Source organism: Uloborus diversus, chromosome 3 (genome assembly GCF_026930045.1).
Source record: "Uloborus diversus isolate 005 chromosome 3, Udiv.v.3.1, whole genome shotgun sequence".
In the NCBI taxonomy this organism is placed as follows: domain Eukaryota; kingdom Metazoa; phylum Arthropoda; class Arachnida; order Araneae; family Uloboridae; genus Uloborus; species Uloborus diversus.
In genome coordinates, this window is record NC_072733.1 from 22,072,853 (window position 1) to 22,092,184 (window position 19,332).

The 19,332-nt window shown below is 32.3% G+C and overlaps 1 protein-coding gene across 3 annotated transcripts in view; it reads left to right on the forward strand.

Annotated features, from left to right (window-relative positions):
• Window positions 1-19,332, forward strand: part of LOC129218602 (uncharacterized) — a 61,049-nt gene that overhangs the window by 13,883 nt on the left and 27,834 nt on the right. For all 3 annotated transcript variants that reach the window (XM_054852921.1, XM_054852922.1, XM_054852920.1), the window contains exons 4-6: window positions 12,942-13,052; window positions 14,149-14,321; window positions 15,738-15,866. In XM_054852921.1, coding sequence (XP_054708896.1) covers window positions 12,942-13,052; window positions 14,149-14,321; window positions 15,738-15,866 — 413 coding nt within the window. The remainder of the gene's footprint in view (window positions 1-12,941; window positions 13,053-14,148; window positions 14,322-15,737; window positions 15,867-19,332) is intronic.

Consider the following 19,332-nt stretch of genomic DNA (forward strand, 5'->3'; position numbering starts at 1 on the left):
AAAAAAAATATAAGAACCAATAGTATATATATATATATATATATATATATATATATATATATATATTCATGAATTGATCTAGGCATAGATTATACGTGAAATTGGATGTTTCATTATGTAATTATTGGATACTTTGGATAGCATCGAAATGCGACGATTTCTCTGCTCATTCGATTTGAATCATATATATCAACGGCTATTTCTTTTTGTTTTTTATCGAATGAAACGGCTATGTACTGCTTTAACACTATTGAGACGTTTTGAAGATCACATGCTTGAAGAAACTATCATTAGTCCATTGGTGTTCACGACAGGATTAAGTAGTACAGTGCACAGGCTATGTAGTTTTAGTGGTCAATAAATTTCTTGGAATGATGATGAATCGGCAGGTTCCATGGCTTCTGGAGCATCATCGAATGGGTATTAAAACTTGATGAATTTTCAACAAAGAGAAGAAATTAAATCTTGATAAAAATGTTCTTGATTAAAATAATTGATTGTCCATTTAAAAATTTATATATTTCATACCATACTCAGGATGGTTGTGGATTTAGAAGAAACTTATGACGCTTTTTTTTACGAGGCTGGAAAATCACACAAAGTTCGCGCACCCACATCATGCTGCTTCTCCACGAGTACTGCACTGAACTTTTTTTTAGATAAATCAGAATCACAAAAACGAAATGGCGCACCGACGCTACGTCTCAATATCCAATCACATTGTTGCATTTAAAAAGTGACAGCATATGACTCCACCCTTATTTTTTCGAATTTAGTTGAGCAATTTTGGCTCGTGTTGGTGCTGCCCTCTGTGTGTACAAAATAACAATATTGTAAAATCCCAAAAATAAAAATGTTAAAGTCTGATTCTTTAACACTCTTAAAGTTTTACATTACTGAATCAAACTTAGCTGTAACTTTTCAACTACAACAAGATAAAAAAACTGTATGAGACAAGAAAATTTATTGAGCTCTGCAAATTTATTAGTCTAATGTCTATTGTGCATGAGTTCTACTTTTCTCCTAAGAGGACGAAATTCTCTCTTAAAATAAATCGGAATGTGCAAACGGATTTTGTTTGTCACACTTTTTAATATTTTACAGGGATCAGATTCTTGTGATTTTTCTTACATTTTTTGGAACATTCAGACTTATAGCTGTTTAAATTTTTTTTTATAACTCATCCCCTTTTATCCATTAAATACTAAAATCCCTCTTAGCAAGATTGGCTTAACTAACACTGTACCCTTAATTTGCATAAGAGTTCCAGTCCCTCACTTCTTTTCATTTTCATGCAAATTCTCTCACAATCAGCAGAATTCAGGCTATTTACACATTAAAATAAGTTATGAAGGCTATAGGATTCCCACAATACTTTTGTTAGAAATAAAGTCCTTTTTATACTCGAAATCTAACCAAATTCTTAAGTGTTGCCTGTTTCTTAAAAAGCAGCTTATGCTTATAGAATGATGAGGTATGATCAAGAATTTGCTGGAATAAAATAATTTCAACAAAATGTTATGAACACTTTCGGCAATATCCTTTGTTGTTAATTAAATTTTTTAAATTGTAGAGGAAGCCGAGATAAAATGGGTGTAGTTGGGTGATTCTCCAAAATTCTAACATTATGTCCCAGTAGTCTAACACAAAAGCTGTTTAACTCAAAGTATTTTTATTTTTTAAACAGTTAGAAATGACTTATCTGATGTTATTCTGCTCTTCTTAAGATCAATAACTCATTTAGATTTTTCTACAAAAATTTTTTGATAACCAGAAAATCACACTTTTGGCGTGTCCCCAGCCGTTTCTCAAATTTATTTAAATTATTTAAACATTTTATATTATCGTTCCACAAATTCAATTTATAGTACAAAATTAAACATACTTAAAGGTGTAAAACAGCATTCTTTAAATAAATTAAATTATTTAAATCATCAACGTACATCGTTTTAAACTTTGTCCCCAGGTTTTATATCATTCTCCTGTCCTATTAATGAGTTCAATTATTATAGATTTAAAAAAAGGAATTTTTGTTTGCTGTGCTACAACATTATTTATTATCACCATTTTGTTAGATTCCTTGATAAAGTTCATATGATTTGTCTACTGTTCTTACTAAAACTTTGAAGTTCAAAAATAGGTATGAAACATTTTTGCTGTCATTCTCCTAGACAAAATTTCTGTGTTAAATAAAAGCAAAATAATCATGTGACCACTTCGGTTACTTGTTTGGTCAGTGATAATTCTATATTAGCTACCAGTTTGTTTGGCACTCTTGGCTTTCTTAAGATGTTTTCCACCATCAGCTCATTCACTTCCTATGCCGGGCTGATTAGTGCTAATAAGCACTAAACTGCAGTTCTCGGCTGGAGTGACTGAGCTGGCGGTGTATTTCAAGTAGTATTTTTATTGTTCAGATAAATCTTTACGAAGGAGATTTATTGGTTAGACATTTGTTTATCTAAATGTTGCTCAAATAGGTTAGTGAAGTTGTTATAAATTTTGTAGTTGCTTTAAAAGTGAAATATATGTTATTAATATTGCTGATTCCCTTTTTGTTTTATTTTTGTATTTCCTGAACCATAAAACAGTTCACAGGTAATGAAAAGGTAACTTTTCTTTTTGTATACTTTATCATACTTTGTATGGCTAACTTAAAGAAAGTTTTAATGTAGCAATCAATTTTTTTTTCATTGAAATGAATTTCCGTTATTCAAAGTGTAAGCTATTCAGAGTGAATAATATGGGAAAACCTATGTGGGACTTGTATTCAAAGAAATTGGGGATGTCCATTAAGAGAGGTTTTACATAAAATTTGTTTTGTCGTTTAATAACCATACTTTTTGATTTCGGCTTCAGTTATTTCTTTATTACTAGAGTTAAATTTCAGATAACCTATGGAGAAATTCATTTTGTAACTGGTGCTGCCATGTCAGTCTCTTGCGGTATGCTAATTTGACCCCTCTTTTAAGGGTGTAACATAGTTAAAGTGAGTTTCCTCTATTTCTCTCTTAATAACTTCCTAGCAAAGAGTAAGTATGATGTTTTTCAGATTTTTTTCAGCAATTTTTATTTTTTTTAAAAATGTGATTAGAAAATGTCAGGTTTTCGGAAAATCACCCAGTTGCTTTCTTCTTATTTTCATTCCACAAGGCAACATTTTTTGAAAAGGAAGAATTATGATGAAAACATTAACATTGTCAACATTTTAATGTGGTAAAAAAAAATCTAGCAACTCAGTTTCCAGGCTCAGTAACTAATTTATTTTTCAGAATACATAGCAATGTGTTAATAGTGAGTGATAAACTTCCTTCTAGAAAAATTCATAGAAACAGTTTTAGAAAGATTTTGTTTCGACTTGATGCGAGAAGAATGATCCGAACAGAAAACTCAACAAATAAGTAAATTTTAATACTTACATAAAACTTATTGTACTTTTAGTTACACAGAGTAAAATAGGTATAGCCGATATTTTCAAGTTAAACCATTAAATGCATGAAGATTGACAAACTTGAAAGATCTTTGAAAAACAGTTGTTTGGTATTGTCAATGATTTAAACTAAAAGTACATTTTATAAAAGGTCAATAATATGCACTCTGTATTTATTAGTTCTATTTATTATTTTAATTATTATAACTTATGCTAATTGTTGGCAGGGGTGCCCATCCCCTTAAATGTCGAAGCCCCCCCCCCCAAAAAAAGCAAGAGCCCCTCCCAAAAAAGTGAAAAATACCCCTCAAAACACCCCTAAAAATTTCATTGGCGCAGTATGTGCCATGACCCCCTATCCCCCCTAGGTACCTCTGTAGTAGGAGAGTGTGGTGCAAAATGAAATAGTTATGACTAAGCTTTTTCAAAATGAACAAATTCGAAATTTGTTTTGAAAATTACAGTTACATAAAGGAAGAATATTATATTTTATAATAAAACTTGCATTGAAACATAATTTATTTTTGGCAGTAAAATTGTGCTCATTTTAAAAAAAGTGGAAAATTCTCACTTTTTTCTCATACAGCAAAGTGAAAAATAAAATATTTTTCGAATAAAATATTTTCAATTCCATTGTAAAAAAGTATTTTTAAAAGATAAATGAGCAAATAAAAGGATAATAATAAATGAAAAGATAATGAAACAATAAACTGATAAATAATTTCATTAATCTATACTAATATTATAAAGAGAGAGAGAGTGAGAGCGGAATTTTTTATATTTATATATTCAAGGTAATCTCTGTAGCCACTGAAACTATTTGAAAAATTCTTTCACTGCATGAAACGTTCATTCTTACTGAGTGAAAAGGCTATACATTATGCATTATATGTATTTATACTAATTTTTTTAAACAATAGTTTGTCTTTGCTACCAGTTTATGTTTTGTACTGTTTTATTCTTAAACCTAAAAACAGACACCGTCAATCTCACTTTCTTAGTAATAGAATAGTTAAAGCATGGTTGCCACACTTCCCTCCAAGGGACGGAATTCTGTCTTTTCAAAAATTTCGGCCGTCGGATTTTTTTTCCCATGTTCAAAATGATTTTTATAGATGAAACAAATCTTTACTTTTGAATCTCTTACTCTCAAAAAAGATCTTATTCTTCTGAGGACAAAAAACTGGCCCATCTGCTAAAGTTAAGCTGTTTTTTTCCCAAAAAATGATTAAATAAGTCACTCAATCTGTTGATTTCAACCATTCTTATCTTAATCTGGAAAATTTTATTAAAGTTTTTATCACAATGCATCTTATAGCCAAGAATCTTATACCTGAATTTTTTAAAATTACTATTTTTTTTTTTTTTTTGTATGAAATATGAACTATTTATGTAACATGAACTATAAAATCTGAAGCTTTTTTTCTGCAGTAGCAAATAGTAAGTTTTTTATTGTATTTTATTATTAAGTTTTTCGGCTTTTACCTCCTAAAAATCTTGGACAATAATATGTTACTTTTTTATTTAGGTTTTAATTTTTACTTAATTTTACAATTTGGTTTTACTATATAGTTACAGCATCACGAATTAGAATTATATATGTCTAAAACATCAAACAAACTAAGCGCTAACATTTTGGTGTCGCGAAATGGAGCCACGCACTTTTCAGTCCTAGCCAATTTTTAGAGTGGCACTCATGAGTTAAAGGTTCTTTACCAACTCAATGCTGTAGGTTGGAAATACGTGAAGAATTTTTAAAAATTAGAGTGTTAGCATAAGAACCTCCAAGAGCTTTACATGTATTTTGCCTTGAATTGGCCTTGGATATTGCAAACTATTTAGAGTCACAGATTGTTTATGCTTTAAAATTTATTTAAACGAATTGTAACTGAGTTTCGCTTTGGGCAAATTAGTTTTGAATTCAAGTAGTGTAGATAGATGTATTAATCAGTGTTTCGAAGCGTTATTTTGCATGCATTTCGGGTTATCTTTTAAGGTCTGGTATTCATACTAAAATCAAATTGAAATACACCTGCCAGTGCATTCATTTAAGTATATTGATTTTGGAAAATTTTCACATGATTACTGTACATTCAAACTTAAAGAGTTAAAACAATAAAGAACACGAAACATTCAATAGGAAAGAATTTGACAATGAAGAGGAAAAAAAATCTTTGGAGAAATATTCTTCATGATGACTGTATTATTTAAGCACTTGAAAACAATATAATTAGAGAATATAGCTCATAAATATCCTATCAGAAAGAAAATGCCAAAAAAGAAGTAGACGCATGCGAAAAAAGCAAGTTTTTCGAAGAAAACAAGTACAAGTGGTTGAAAGGCATCCCAGGATTAAAAAAGACTTACTTCTTGATAGAATATGCAATATTCATCCTACTAGCCAATCGGAATCTTGTCACTTAAGTTTAATTTAGAACATTTTCATGGTCCAACATACCTTCAAAGTCAAAGGTCTTGCCAACCTATCAAGCATCATGTATAGAACTCGGTCTTATAGAGGAGACAAACTTTGGAAACTAACCTTATTTAATACATATAACTTTCTGACTCCAATCCTAAACTCAGAATTATTTATACTATTTAATCTTTTATGTCAACTTTTATATCCTATTGCTTTATGGCAAACATTTAAAAATGATCTGTGTGACGACATATTGCGAGGAGAGTGTCAGCAGAAATACTAGGATTGTCGTTCAATATCGACAATATAAACCAAAGTCTAATTTAAATGAAATGCAAAATTTGTCAGTGAAGCAGAAACTCAATAGGAGACTTTTGTTTAACTGTTAGTAAGTAACGAGGAAAATACCTGGAAACGGATATCTTATCAAAACAAGGCTGCATCTTCCACAAGTATTCCTTAACTCCCCAGGATTTTGCTTCATGTTTCTAAAATTAAAGGTGATATCCCAGTAATTTTATTGCAAAACTTTAATTTGCCTAATTTATGCAATAGAATTGGACCCCAATTATATGCACTATGGAATAATATGATTTAGAGTATTGTTCTTATAGCACCTGCTGCAGATCGGTTGGCTCATGTTCCTTGTATCCCCATGATCCCTGCATATTTCCTTTTCCAATTTAAGTGATTATAATTTTCTATAAAAATGGCTTACACCATCATCAACTCTGAAGTTTAAATGTGCTACTATACCATACATAGTACAACATTACTTATGGAAAGATTGTATTGTGCAGTGGGAATTATATGTTGGTCTCTATTGATCAGGAGATGAGATAAATCAAATTTGTTTCAAACCTTATAAAAAAAAACTGAAAAATATTGCTAACTTTTAAATTTTAATTAAAGAAGTGCTTGCCTAATAAGACAGATAGTTTTTTAACCCGTACAAGGTTTGAACAGGCCGCCAGTTAATACACAAGGAAAAATAAATGAGTGAATAAAATAGAGAATGAATAAAAAAATAACTGAATGATTGAATTAATAAAATATCCTACGACTATATCCACTGATGCTTTGAAGCTATAATTAACATGCCTTTTTAGTTTCGAAAAAGTGCCCTTTTCTCAAAAAAGTGCCCTTTTTTTGAAAAACAGCACCCTGCCCTTTTTTAATCCTGGGGGAAGCTCTGAATAAATGAATTATTAAGTGAAGTAATGCAAATATATTAGTTAATAAATGAATATGTAAGTGATTTAGTAAATGATTGAATGAGTAAACCAAATGAACTACTTCACTTATCCTCAGCCGCTTTGATCTGCACGTAATTGACTAGTTGTGAAAAATATAAAAAATACAAATAAGCTAAATATTGACTAATTAAATACTCAGGCCTGGACTGGCCCGCCCCCCTACACCAGATTTTTTTTTTTCAAAAAGGTTCTTTGCAAAAAAAAAAAAAAATTATCCCCCTCCCCCTTTTTTTTGCTACTTAAAAAATATTTTTTCCCCTTTAACTGTCGGTTTTTCTACTCTATTCCTGACACGTTGAAATTCTTCAGGCAAAAGTTTTACGGCAATATAAGCCTTTTAGCTAATCACTGAAGAACCTCGAATTATTTTGCCTTCCTCAAAACTTGTTTCTTTCTTCTCAATCATTGTCAGTGGGCGACTTTAAAGGTTATTTGATGGTCAAAATTCCTGGTCCCCCACTGCCTTGGACAGATGTCTTGACGAGTAACATAAATTCCCGGAATCAGGAACTGCTGATAGCTTACTCAATACCCAGAATCACCTGCGAAATTCTGGCGGGGAGATTTTACATTGGTGATTTGGGTGGAGGGAGGAGAGCGGGTAGACATGGATGAAAGAAAGTTCAGTTTTTTCATGGGTGATTCATTAAAAGTAATTATCATTTGTATATATTACATTATCATTTTTAATAGTAATTTAAATTTTGCCCCTTTTTCTTTCTAAATAAAAATTGTACGGCTTGTTTCGTTTCTAACAGTGTATTAGGGCCGCAATATTTTCCATTGCAATTTTAATCATCAGTTTTCTTGCTATCTTACCTCCGATTGCATTCACACAGCTAATGAGCATCTAGAGGTGGCTCATCTTTATTTGGCAGAAAACAACATCCTGTTGCGCCCTTTTGCCTTCTAAAAAGCCCTCTAGATTTTTTTCCCTTATGCAGACAAACACTTCGTACCTGTAATCATTAATTTATAAAGGCCCAACTGCACCCTTCTGTCATTTTAAAGCACCCTGCAGCCATATTGTGACTCTCCCACCCTCTTTTCTTCTTTTTTCAGGTCTTTAAAAGAATAGTTTTTTAGGGGCCCGTTTTTGCGATCGTTAATTTTAAAATTACTTGAACTTAAACAGATATTTTGAGACATTAAAAAAACATTTTCAGATAAGAGAGCTCTTAGATTAAATTAATCTAGAATTAAGAAAAACCTCCCATACTTGTAATTGTTAGTCGGTTCCTAAGCGCTCTGTTGAGTTTTTAGATACGCCCTTCAGTTATTTCATTTCATGTCATCGCGAAAATGCGACAAAAATGTCTGTTTTCCAGGTTTGCGGAGTCAGAGACGAAGAGCCCGGAGTCAGGCTGATTTTAGGGTAAAGGAGGCCCTCTGTGGTGTGCCCTGCCCCCCGTACTGCGGCTTGCGGTTACGTAAATCCGGGCCTGCCTCTTCCCTGATTTTTCAGGTCTTCAAGGATATTTTATTATACACTGTTGTATGTGAATAGTTTCTTGAAGGGTCCGTTTTGCCATGAATTTTGAAAAGACTTATTAAAAAGACATTTTGAGACAACAGAAACGTTTTGCAATTTACAATGAAAAAGTTATTGACGAACTGTGGGAAGGTAGTTAAGAAATGAGACTACTTTTATCATTGTGAGAATATTTATTAAATTAATCCTTTAAACTTTATATTTATAACCTTTTACTTTTTTGAGGAAATTTTTCCTTTTTAAGAAGCATCATTATGTACATATATTATTAATTCATTTCTTCTCTTATCTGATTCCATAATTGCTATTATTGACTTCAGTTCATTTTCTTATTTCGCAAAATTTACTCACAATTATTTATAGATTTTGCGTTATTTTGAGATAACATTATATTACGTTTAGTCATGTTACTTTAGCTTGGGATGTGGTAACAATGTTGACCAAAAGAGCAATTTCTTGTACACTATGATACGGCAATCACAATTTTTAAATATAATTTTAAATTCAAATGAATCATATTTTCCTTTCATTATAATGAAATATTAATTATTATCAAGTATCGGTAATCAATAATATAAATTCAAAAGGAGCAAGAAAGTCAATGAAATGTAATCAGTTAAAGTAGAAACGTCATAAAAGCTTTACAGGTTCCTTTTGCAGAGAAATCTTTGAATGAAAAATATTCAATAGTTACAGCTCATTCAGTTAATTATCCCCCTCCCAACCCCCAATTCCTTTCCTTTTTTCCTAGTTTGTCTGAAAATAAGTAAGTTTTCAAAATGCTACTCCTCCGGACCCCCCTCCCCCCTTCCACACCGAAAGCATTCGTAGCATCTGAAATTTCATGTGTCTTCAATTTCTCAAAATTTATAGGGGAGGCCCCAAATACCTAGCAAGTTCGAAAATCGCTAAATATTGCCTTTTTGGAGCTTTAATTTTGAAAAATTACTGACTCTAGTACAGTGACAGCCGCTTATATGAATCACGTTTGCTCTAAACAGTTTTGATTCCATAAAGTGGCTAATTCAACAAAGCTGGATTTTATTCTGTTTTTGACAATTTGATTCATTAAAGCGGTTGATTCAATTAACCACTGATTCAATTAACCGGCGTTCACTGTATTACAAAATATGGTATCATATTCATGTTTTTAAGACATATACGAGCAAGGCTTCCCGAACCGCCTTCCTCTAATACAGCGGTTTCCAAACTTTTTCAGCTACGGAACCCTTAGTGCTTCACTTACACTTCAAGAAACCCCTAAGAAAAAATGCTAACGATCTGAAAGTCAAATGTTATAATCATTCGCTATCATAATTACTTATTTAGAAGAAATTTAGTTTCGAGAAATTTTTCGTATTTTGACACATTAGCCAGTTTTAAGTTGTGTCCAACCTACTTTAAGCATTTTTCGAATCTGTCCGTGTGTTTGGGTCTACATGTATTTGAGCGATTTTTGTGGGCACTCCAACTCGAAGTGTAAAGAATAGAATCGGACGAAATTTGGTACATATTTACAATCCCTATCGCTCCGCATGGAAAACATTGAAAGATTAAAGATACTGATGTTTTTTGTTCCAGTTAAAAAAGCTTCAGTTCGTCAGGAAGTTCATTCAATCTCATAAAAACTCCTGCGGAAAGCAAGCATATTTCTGTCTGGGAAAGTAGTTATTTGTGTTAACTACTCATGTCTCTAATATGAATAATATAAATATAGCTGAATATTCTTAACTGGAGGGCATGAAACTTGTTAAAACTACTGTTAAAGCAAAGAGATGAATTTGCTTCAAATCAGATAGAATTTTCTTTGTCATGCTGGCATGGCGATGCAAAACATAATGATGACTACAGCTACAATCTGTCGTGGCAGTTTAAATCCTTGTTATTTTTTCCTTTAATTTTTTATTAATTTACTGTGAAAATAAGTTTTGCAATAACTAACTCCTGGCGGAACCCTAGGGTTCCACAAAACACACTTTGGGAATCGATGCATTAAAAAAATAGGTTCTTTAAACTACACTTAGCTCCTTCCCTTTTCCAGGGAAAAGCTCCAGAACCTCTTTTCCGTAAAATCTTCAAAGTTTGTCGACAAGTGAGTTTTTTAAACTTTAATTTCGAAAACTTGTAGGGGGAGGAATAATTGATTCGATCTATTTTTTAAACAAATCGATCCGGGCCAGTCCCTGAAGCTCCATTTCTTGTCCAAAATTCAGTAAATCTGGCATAAATCACGCTTTTAAGGCTTCAATTTCTAGAATATTCGCTGAGACCAATGTACTTTTTTCCCCTAACATCAGCAAAGAAAGTCTAAAATTGCGTTTTTAAAACTACAAGTGTCAAAATTTTTCCAGGGGAGAACCACTGGACCCCACCCTTTCCTTCCTTCCACTTCCCTATTAGATCTGGATCTTTCTTTTTTTTTTTCAATGTGCTCCCTCTAAAGAAAATTCTTGTTGCGTCCTTATTAGGAGAAACCCCCGGACACCCTAAATTTTAAAGTATTACATATCTCACTTAAAGGAAAACCCTGCACTACTCTCCTAATACCATTCCCTCTCTTCAAGTCAATCAAAAAAAAGATAGCAGGCAAAATATTATAATCTCACACACACACACACAAGGACGATGACTCCCCCCCCCCCCCAAAAAAAAATACTCCGCAAAACGCCCAAATAAAGTTTTAATGCCCCCCCTGATGTGAACACGTATGCAAGAAGTTTTGTAATTAGTAATGATCAATGACACATCATGAAAACCTTTTCTCCCTCGCACCCCCCCCCCCCCTTGTTATATATATCTACAATTGGTAAATAAGTGCAGACATATCATGCGCCCCTCTGAAATTCTAAGGTTTGCGCCCCTTTGAGGGGTCCAGCCCGGCCCTGTAAATACTGCACCAAATATTATAAGCTCCCAATTGATATTTAAAATGTTAATGACAAGAACTTTATTATTTGAAAATATTAAAATAATTTTAAACTTACGAAAAATATTACAAGTTGAGTATCAGTTTTTGAAAATTGCTTGTATTATTATATGCTTTGATTTTCAGAGGTAATTTTTTCTTGACTGAAATGGATTACATATGTTACTACATAGTTAAAATATTACTAAGTAAATGACTCTAAAAGCAGAGTAAATATTTTACCATTTCACTTTGCCCTGCTATTTCACTTTGCCCATACTTAAAGGTATTATATTTTTTTATTCATGATTATTGTAGGTTAGTAATTTAAAGTAGGTTCATTATTAGGTTGTGAAAGATAATATGTTGCCTTTTTTATTTCATTTTAAAACCAACCCCATGCCCAGAACATAGTACAACCTCACATACAATCACCACAGAATCCTAATGCTTCATAGCGAAGTTGTACTGAAACAATTAATTCTCTTGCTATACTTCTTTGTGTGAAGCAACTAAGACCAGCAAACATAAATACCTTTTTGCCACAGCTATTCTCTAGCACTGGGGAGACTATGAAAAATTCACACACACACACAAAAAAAAAAAAAAAAAAAAAAACAGGAGAGCAAGTAAAGGTGGGAGAAGTTTTAACTACAGAGCAGGTGGCTGCAAGATTGTTCCTATAAAAAGCCAAGAAACACAAAAAAGGCAAAAAAAAAGGGGCAAACAATAAAAATAATTGGTAAAACAACCAATGAAGTAGAAGTGAGAACTAGTTATTCTTCTAGTTGTTAAACCCTGGCATTGGCGACTGGGTTGTTGTTAATTTGTAAAAGAAGTGTATTCACAAATTCATAGGATTAATTATTGAAATCTCAGCTGAAGGAGGACATACTGAGAATTTTGCTGCAAAATCATCTGCTGGATTATCCTTTGTGTTCCTTGAAAAAGATGACATTACTGATGTACAGTCATCACAAGTAGTAAGTCTTTGCTAGTACACCTTTTGTTCATAAATTTGGTTCAGTAAACATCATATTATGATTGTTTTGGATTAAAGTTTTGATTCTTCAATGTAATTAAACTCTATTGTTTTTTTATTTTCTCCATTAGTTATAGTGTAGTTAAACTTTAAACAGCATCTACCCATTTTATTCCAAAGCAGGAGGTAAAATGGATATACACCACTGTAATTCTATTTAGGTTATTACTTGTTTTCTAATTCTTTTTTGGTATATTTCTTTTCTAAGGATATGTATACAAATAATTTTTTAATGTTTCTCCTACGTATGATAATGAATCAAGATTTGTTTTGTTACTTTTGCTGAAAATAACTCTTAACATAGTGAAACTTTTGGTAAATATTGCCTTTAATTAATAAGGCTATGTTTAAAAAATTGACAATATTTTTGACTAAACACTGAATTCTTTTCAAGGAATAAGAAACAATAGTGAAAATGCTATTGTCACGGCAACACCAACATCACCAGAGGAAACCGTGATTCAGCTACGAGGTCATCACAAGAAGTCTGCTACTTATAATTATGGTATTGTGTTCCCTTTCATGTTTTAAAAAGCTTGCATTTTTCATATACTTTAATATTCAGTTGATTCCTTGTTTTAGTCTAAAGTGTGAAAATCTTAAATTATTATTATTAAAGCTTTTATCTCATGGTTTAGAAAATCTTCAAAATTTTCTTTAATTCTGCTCAATCCTCTTTTCTTGTTATATATTAAATGAGATTGAAAAAAAAAATCTGATCAACATGCTTTGCATATTTTTTGATTGTCAAATGTTACATGTGTTGGATAAAATTAAAAACGAAATAAATGCAAACTTTCAAAGTTTGAAAATGCTCCAGAGTTGAAGTAAACAAGTATTGTAATTCTCACCTCCCAAAAATTTTCCCTTCCACTTGATGCTTGGAAAAAAATCTCCTGAATTCAAATTTTTACAGTTGTATCTTGAATGATACAATTTAACACCAACCTATTTTCAGACATCGTGTTAAAAAATCTCACACGTTCTTACAAGTTTCTTTATAAAAACAGCTTCCTATGAGTTAAGCGCTATTTGACAATTTTGTAAGCAATAAAAGAAACAAGGGATTCTGTTATGACCAGACATGACCAATAGACAGATGGACCTGCAGGCAACAAGATTTTAGAATAAAAATATGATCATTGTGGTAAAATAAATGAACCAGTGCAAAATCAAATAATGTTTTTCACTTTTAGTTCTATTTGCATCAAAATTTTAGAGAAAACAAAGTCATTCTGTAAAAATACAGCAGTTGAAAGATTTAAAAGACTCTCTATTACTTGAACAGATCATTTTAAAACTTTGTGTAGTTACACTAGAGTTAAACTATATTTATGACAAAAATTTAACTTTTTGAAAAGATGAAAATAGTTTTTTTAAATTGATTTTCCTCATTTATATGAAAGGTGTCATCTTAAGAATAGGTTGGTATTTAAATTTTGTGTAACTTTTGCACATTATGAGCTTAACTGCCTGTATTTTGGAGTCACTTAAAATTAATTTTTTTAATCAAAAAATAAATTTAAACCCTTTTGCAATAGGCTGCCAATTATGTACAGCTTTTGTGATATAAAGTTTAATCTTAAACTTTGATTATTTAGGAGCTGCTGATCCAGTATTCTTTAAAACACCTACAAAGTCACCAAAAAAATCATCTGTAATGCAAAGATTATACACTCCACCTAAAATGAGTCTTGTGCGATCTTCTCCTAGAAAGCATGCTACTACGTTGCTTAACAAAGATGATGCAAGTTGTTCGACGTCTGATAAGCAGGTAAAAATACCTATTCATTTGATTGACAAGTCAACATTTAAATTTCTTTTGTCATGTCGTGCTTTTTATTGTCATGGTTTGTCTCCAGATAGTCCATAAACTGCTCATTTTTAGTCCCCTTTAGCAAGAAATTTTTCCTCAATTGTGTTTCAAGCATCCGACTAAAAATGATATAGACATTTTTACTTTTAAGACTTATATTTCTTCCTATCTCCATGTACTTACTTTTGCAAGATAAATATGGTGACTGAAAACATAATGCTCTGTGTAAAAACAGTTAAATATTTCTCTTTAAATTTGAAAAAAATAATTAATTTAATTTTGTTGATAAGCAATGAAAAGTTTATGAAATGCCTTCATTTTTCACTATGCGTTAAATAAAGTTGGATAGATTTTGGGGTAAAGAAGTCAGGAGTCTCTGGGTCAGCTACTCTGCAGGGGTTTTTGGCATCAGAGTCAGACTTTTTCTGGATTAAAGGAGTCAGAATCCTAAACTCTAAATTTCCCAGAATCTGTCATCTTTCCTCTGACTTTGCAGCCCTGCCTTAAGCACATGCATGTTTTGTTTATTGATTATTCCACAACTGTTTAAAAGGGAACTTTAGTAACAGCCTGCAAAAGCAGAAAGCTCCCGTTAAAAAAAAAGAGATTTAGCTGGGGTATGACAGTACAGTAAACTCCCAACTATGGTAGCCTCGGATAACCAAATTCGCGGATAATTCCCTTAGTATGTAAAAAATGACACTAGTGTATGCAATAGCTTCATGAAAATCAATAACTCATAACTCGCATACATTGAAACTATAGCTAAAATGATAATAGTGTCTAAAAAATGTATGTAAAATCTAGAGAAAGTATCGCTTGTAAATAGGAATGCATTACACACATACCTGACCAAATGGTGCTCCAAAAATGCATGGGGGTGGGGAGGGAAATTTTTTAGAACAAGACTGGATACTTGATTATGTGCATTAGTTATGTAGGTCTAAAAATTAGTAAGTAGTGTAGATTTGAAGCAGTAAGTAGTGTAGATTTAAAGCAGCAAGTAGTGTTGATTTTAAAATAAGCAGGTTTCAAGTACTCAAGTTTCTATTACCATATAAAGTTAGATATCACTGGAAAGGAAGGGGAAGAAAGAAATAGGAATGTCTAGAGAGAGAAATAGATTTTGCACTTGTTAGGTGAAAATGTATATTTATCTACAGTTAATTATCGCTGTTTTTAATCTTTTTTTTTAATGTGTGAAAGGCCGCAGATAATTAGGAGTTTTACTGTATATCAGTACACCAGACCTGTCAACTCTTCCATATTTTGAAGAAATTTTTCCATTTTACTTCTGTCATCTGCCCTTCTGCCCATAAACATGCATTATTTGAAGAAGTTCTAAAATAGTCATTTTATTTATTATTTTTTGAGACCAAGTTGAGAAGACTCCAAAATTTCCAGCCTAAAGTAGAACTTGAAAAAACCATTAAAGCTTTAAGTTATTCGCAGCTGATTGATCTCATTGCTGGCTCTGCAAAAGTGTCACCTGAAATAGAGAAGGTAAGTTTTTTTAATGCATTCTAAATTTATTGATTTTTACCAAATTGAATTTTAAATGCTATGTAATCTTATTGCACAATAAAATTTTTGGGGCATATTGTGTAGTATGTCAGTCTGCCATCAGTCACACATATATTCATAAGAGGTTTTACCAGGTATTAATAGACTAGACTAGAAGTCATCCTATGTTTCCAATTATTTTTATATTTAAAAAAAAAAGACATGAAAAAGGCTGCATTTTCCTATATTTGCAAAACTTACAAATATATTCATTGTTTTATTTTCCCTCAAAAACCAGATCCCAGGGACTCATGCTTTTCAAAAAAAAGTTTTTTTTTTTTTTTTTCAATCTTGCTCCCCATTAGATTTTCTCTCTCTTTTGGGTTTATCAATAGATCTATTTCAAATAAATCTAAAGAAGTTCTTCTGCCCTTACATAGAAGTTTGGTAAGACCCCATTTGGAGTATGCTGTTCAGTTTTGGTCTCCTTATCTTAAGAAAGACATTAATGTATTGGAAAGGGTTCAAAGGCGGGCTACAAGGCTAATAAGTGGACTTTCCCACTTAGATTATGATTCCAGGCTTAGAAGGCTAAAAATGTACAGTCTTGAGCAAAGAAGAGACTGAGGGGACATGATTCAGCTGTTTAAATTTATTAAAACGAAAGATGTTACGGGGCTAAAGTTTAGCACTAAAAACAGGACAATGGGTCATTGTTTTAAGCTATTTAAATCTCAGGCTAACATGGATATTAGGAAAAATTATTATTTTAGCAGGGTAGTGGAACCTTGGAACAGCTTGCCGGAAGAGGTGGTAATGAGCAAAGGAGTAGACAGTTTTAAGAGGGCCATTGATCTTCACTGGGGATTGTAAATTGACTAGGACCAGTCTAGCTGGGCCCAGAGCCTGTTGCTGGTCGTCACTTTTGTATTTGTATTTTTTTTTTTTTTTTTTTGTATTTCAAAGAAACCAAATTAAGAGTTGATTGTAATATCCCAACTTGACTAAGCACATCTTCTTCATATATGCCGAGTGAGTCTGAACACAAGAGTTTTGATGTAACCCCAAGCGAAGCCAAAATACATTAATAGGTGGATTTGTTAGATTAGGGGTTTTCTGTATTTTTGCTGATGCAGCTCTACGCAGGTTATACAACCCAGTTTTCAGGAAATATAATGGCTTTCTTTCTTCTAAGGAGAGCATCTTGTAATACTTGGGAGTAAAATCAATATATTAGTGGTTTCATGGAAATGGATCAGTGTTTTTGGTTTTGTAAAGTATGTTTACATGCATTGTGAAGTTGTTCGTATTAAATGTGAGTTCATCAAAGTCTGATTCCTTCTGATACACACTGCCAGATTTTATGCTTTATTAGAAGTTCATAGACCTTACGTACCTCTCAGACCCCTGGGCTTTGTCCTGGCTTTTTACAAACTAGCTAAGTATTGAGTTTCCACTTTTTCTCCTCTTTTGAGTAGCAATTCTTTCGCTCTTAGAAATTCAATTGATCTTGTTCAGAAGTTAAATAATTTTGATTGAAGACTGTCTCTCTTACTGGTGTTTGTGTTGAAGGGAATACTTTTGTTTTTGACAATATGTATTTTCATATGTTTGAAGGTTGAACAATGGAAAATTCTTTAAGAGTAACTCCAAGCTTAAGTGATATTTATATGCTCTGTTTTGAGGCTAGACTCTTTCCTTTTTATGTTTGATATATTGATTGCTTTGACCAAAGCCATTCTTGGTCATAACTTATTTTATACCGCTTGACATTGAAACTGCAACACCAAGAAGGAGTGGTCCAGAAGGGATGAAATTTCTCAAAAAGACAGAGACAGAAAATATCTAAGTAATCTACCAATATTCAGATTACCAAACGAGAACGGCGTTGATTTAGTTTACATGTAGGACCAACGAAAACAATGATGCACAATGACACATATCTAGGTCAATAAGAGTCCTGATGGTGTTCTGAGAGATTGCTCTCCATTCTACATCAACTATTTGCAGAAGTTCCTCCTGAACATGGCAGAGGACAGAGTTTGCAAACGGTGTCCATTCACATCCCACATGTTGTCGATTGGTGACAGATCAGGAGAGTATGGTGGCCACAAAAGCATCTGTACACTTTTATAACATGTTGGGGGAATGCAAGCATTGTGTCCTCGAGCATTATTTTGCTGAAAAATTTTATTGGGCACCTCCTGAAGGTAAAGGATTTCCACTGGCTGCAAAACATTCTGCATCTATCTTTCAGCCGTCAATATGAATAAGAGGTGATGTGGAATCATACCCAATAGCAGTCCAAACCATGATGCTATGTTGTTCAGCAGTGGGGCCCTCAACAGTTGCTGCCTGATCAGACCTGTCGCCTTGTTGATGCCACACTCGTATGCAAGGACTATTACTGGGAAAAACAGAAGCGTGACTCATCTGAGAACACTACGTTCCACCATTCCGTCATCCAAGTTGCTCTAGCGTGGCACCATTCTAAGTGTTGACGTCTATGCTGTGGGGTCAATGGTAGTCTCAAAACTTGAATTTTCATCATTTTGCCTCCCACTCTTAAATTTCAGTCTAGAACCTTCTGACTCATTCAAGTCAGTAGAACACTGCATATAAAAAGTTTAATCAATTTTTACTTGTTAATTCATTTATTTTAAAGTCTTCAAAAATCTAAGATGTTCCAAAATCTTCATAAGGCTAAGATGTAAAAGCTTTAAAAGTAAAATGATTGAAAGAACTGAGGCTTTATTTCATTGAATTTGGGAGGATTATAACAGTTGATTGAATAAGTAAATATACTAAACGATATTAACTCATTTCAATTTCTCTTTATGCATCATTCTAGTTTTTGTGGTCTTTTTATTAAGTTCGAGAACTTCCAATCAGTTCAGGTGGTGGTCTGTGCAAAAAAGTTTTACTGATGTTCATCCTTAAAAGTTAGCAAGTGTGCTTGCACAAATTCATTGAAATGTTTTTAACACTTATTAAACATGCTTCCTTTACACATTTTTTTACCTAGTAGCCAGAGTTGCTAGTTTTTTTAACATCAGAGTTCAAATATCTAATAACTGTATAGAGAACCACTTACCCTGTATACTGTTACTCTTATTTCTTGCTAGTAGCAGTATTACAAACTTGCTAGTACAATTCATTATTCATTTCTTTTCAGTAGTAGTACAATTGAGAATATAAGTCATGTTAAATTTTGAGATTTTTTATTACACTTTTATTTTAGTAAATAATTTATTGCTCTAATTTTATTTACAGTAAACTCTCGATTATCCGCAGAATAGGGTGGCACGGTAACCGCGGATAAGCAAAAACCGCGGATAATCCGAATAATAATTAAAAAACGATACTACTGTATACAATAGCTAAAAAATATGAATAACACTCACACATACATTTAAATTTTTGTTAAAAACATTGCTACATTCTATTTGCTAACATTGAAAGTAAA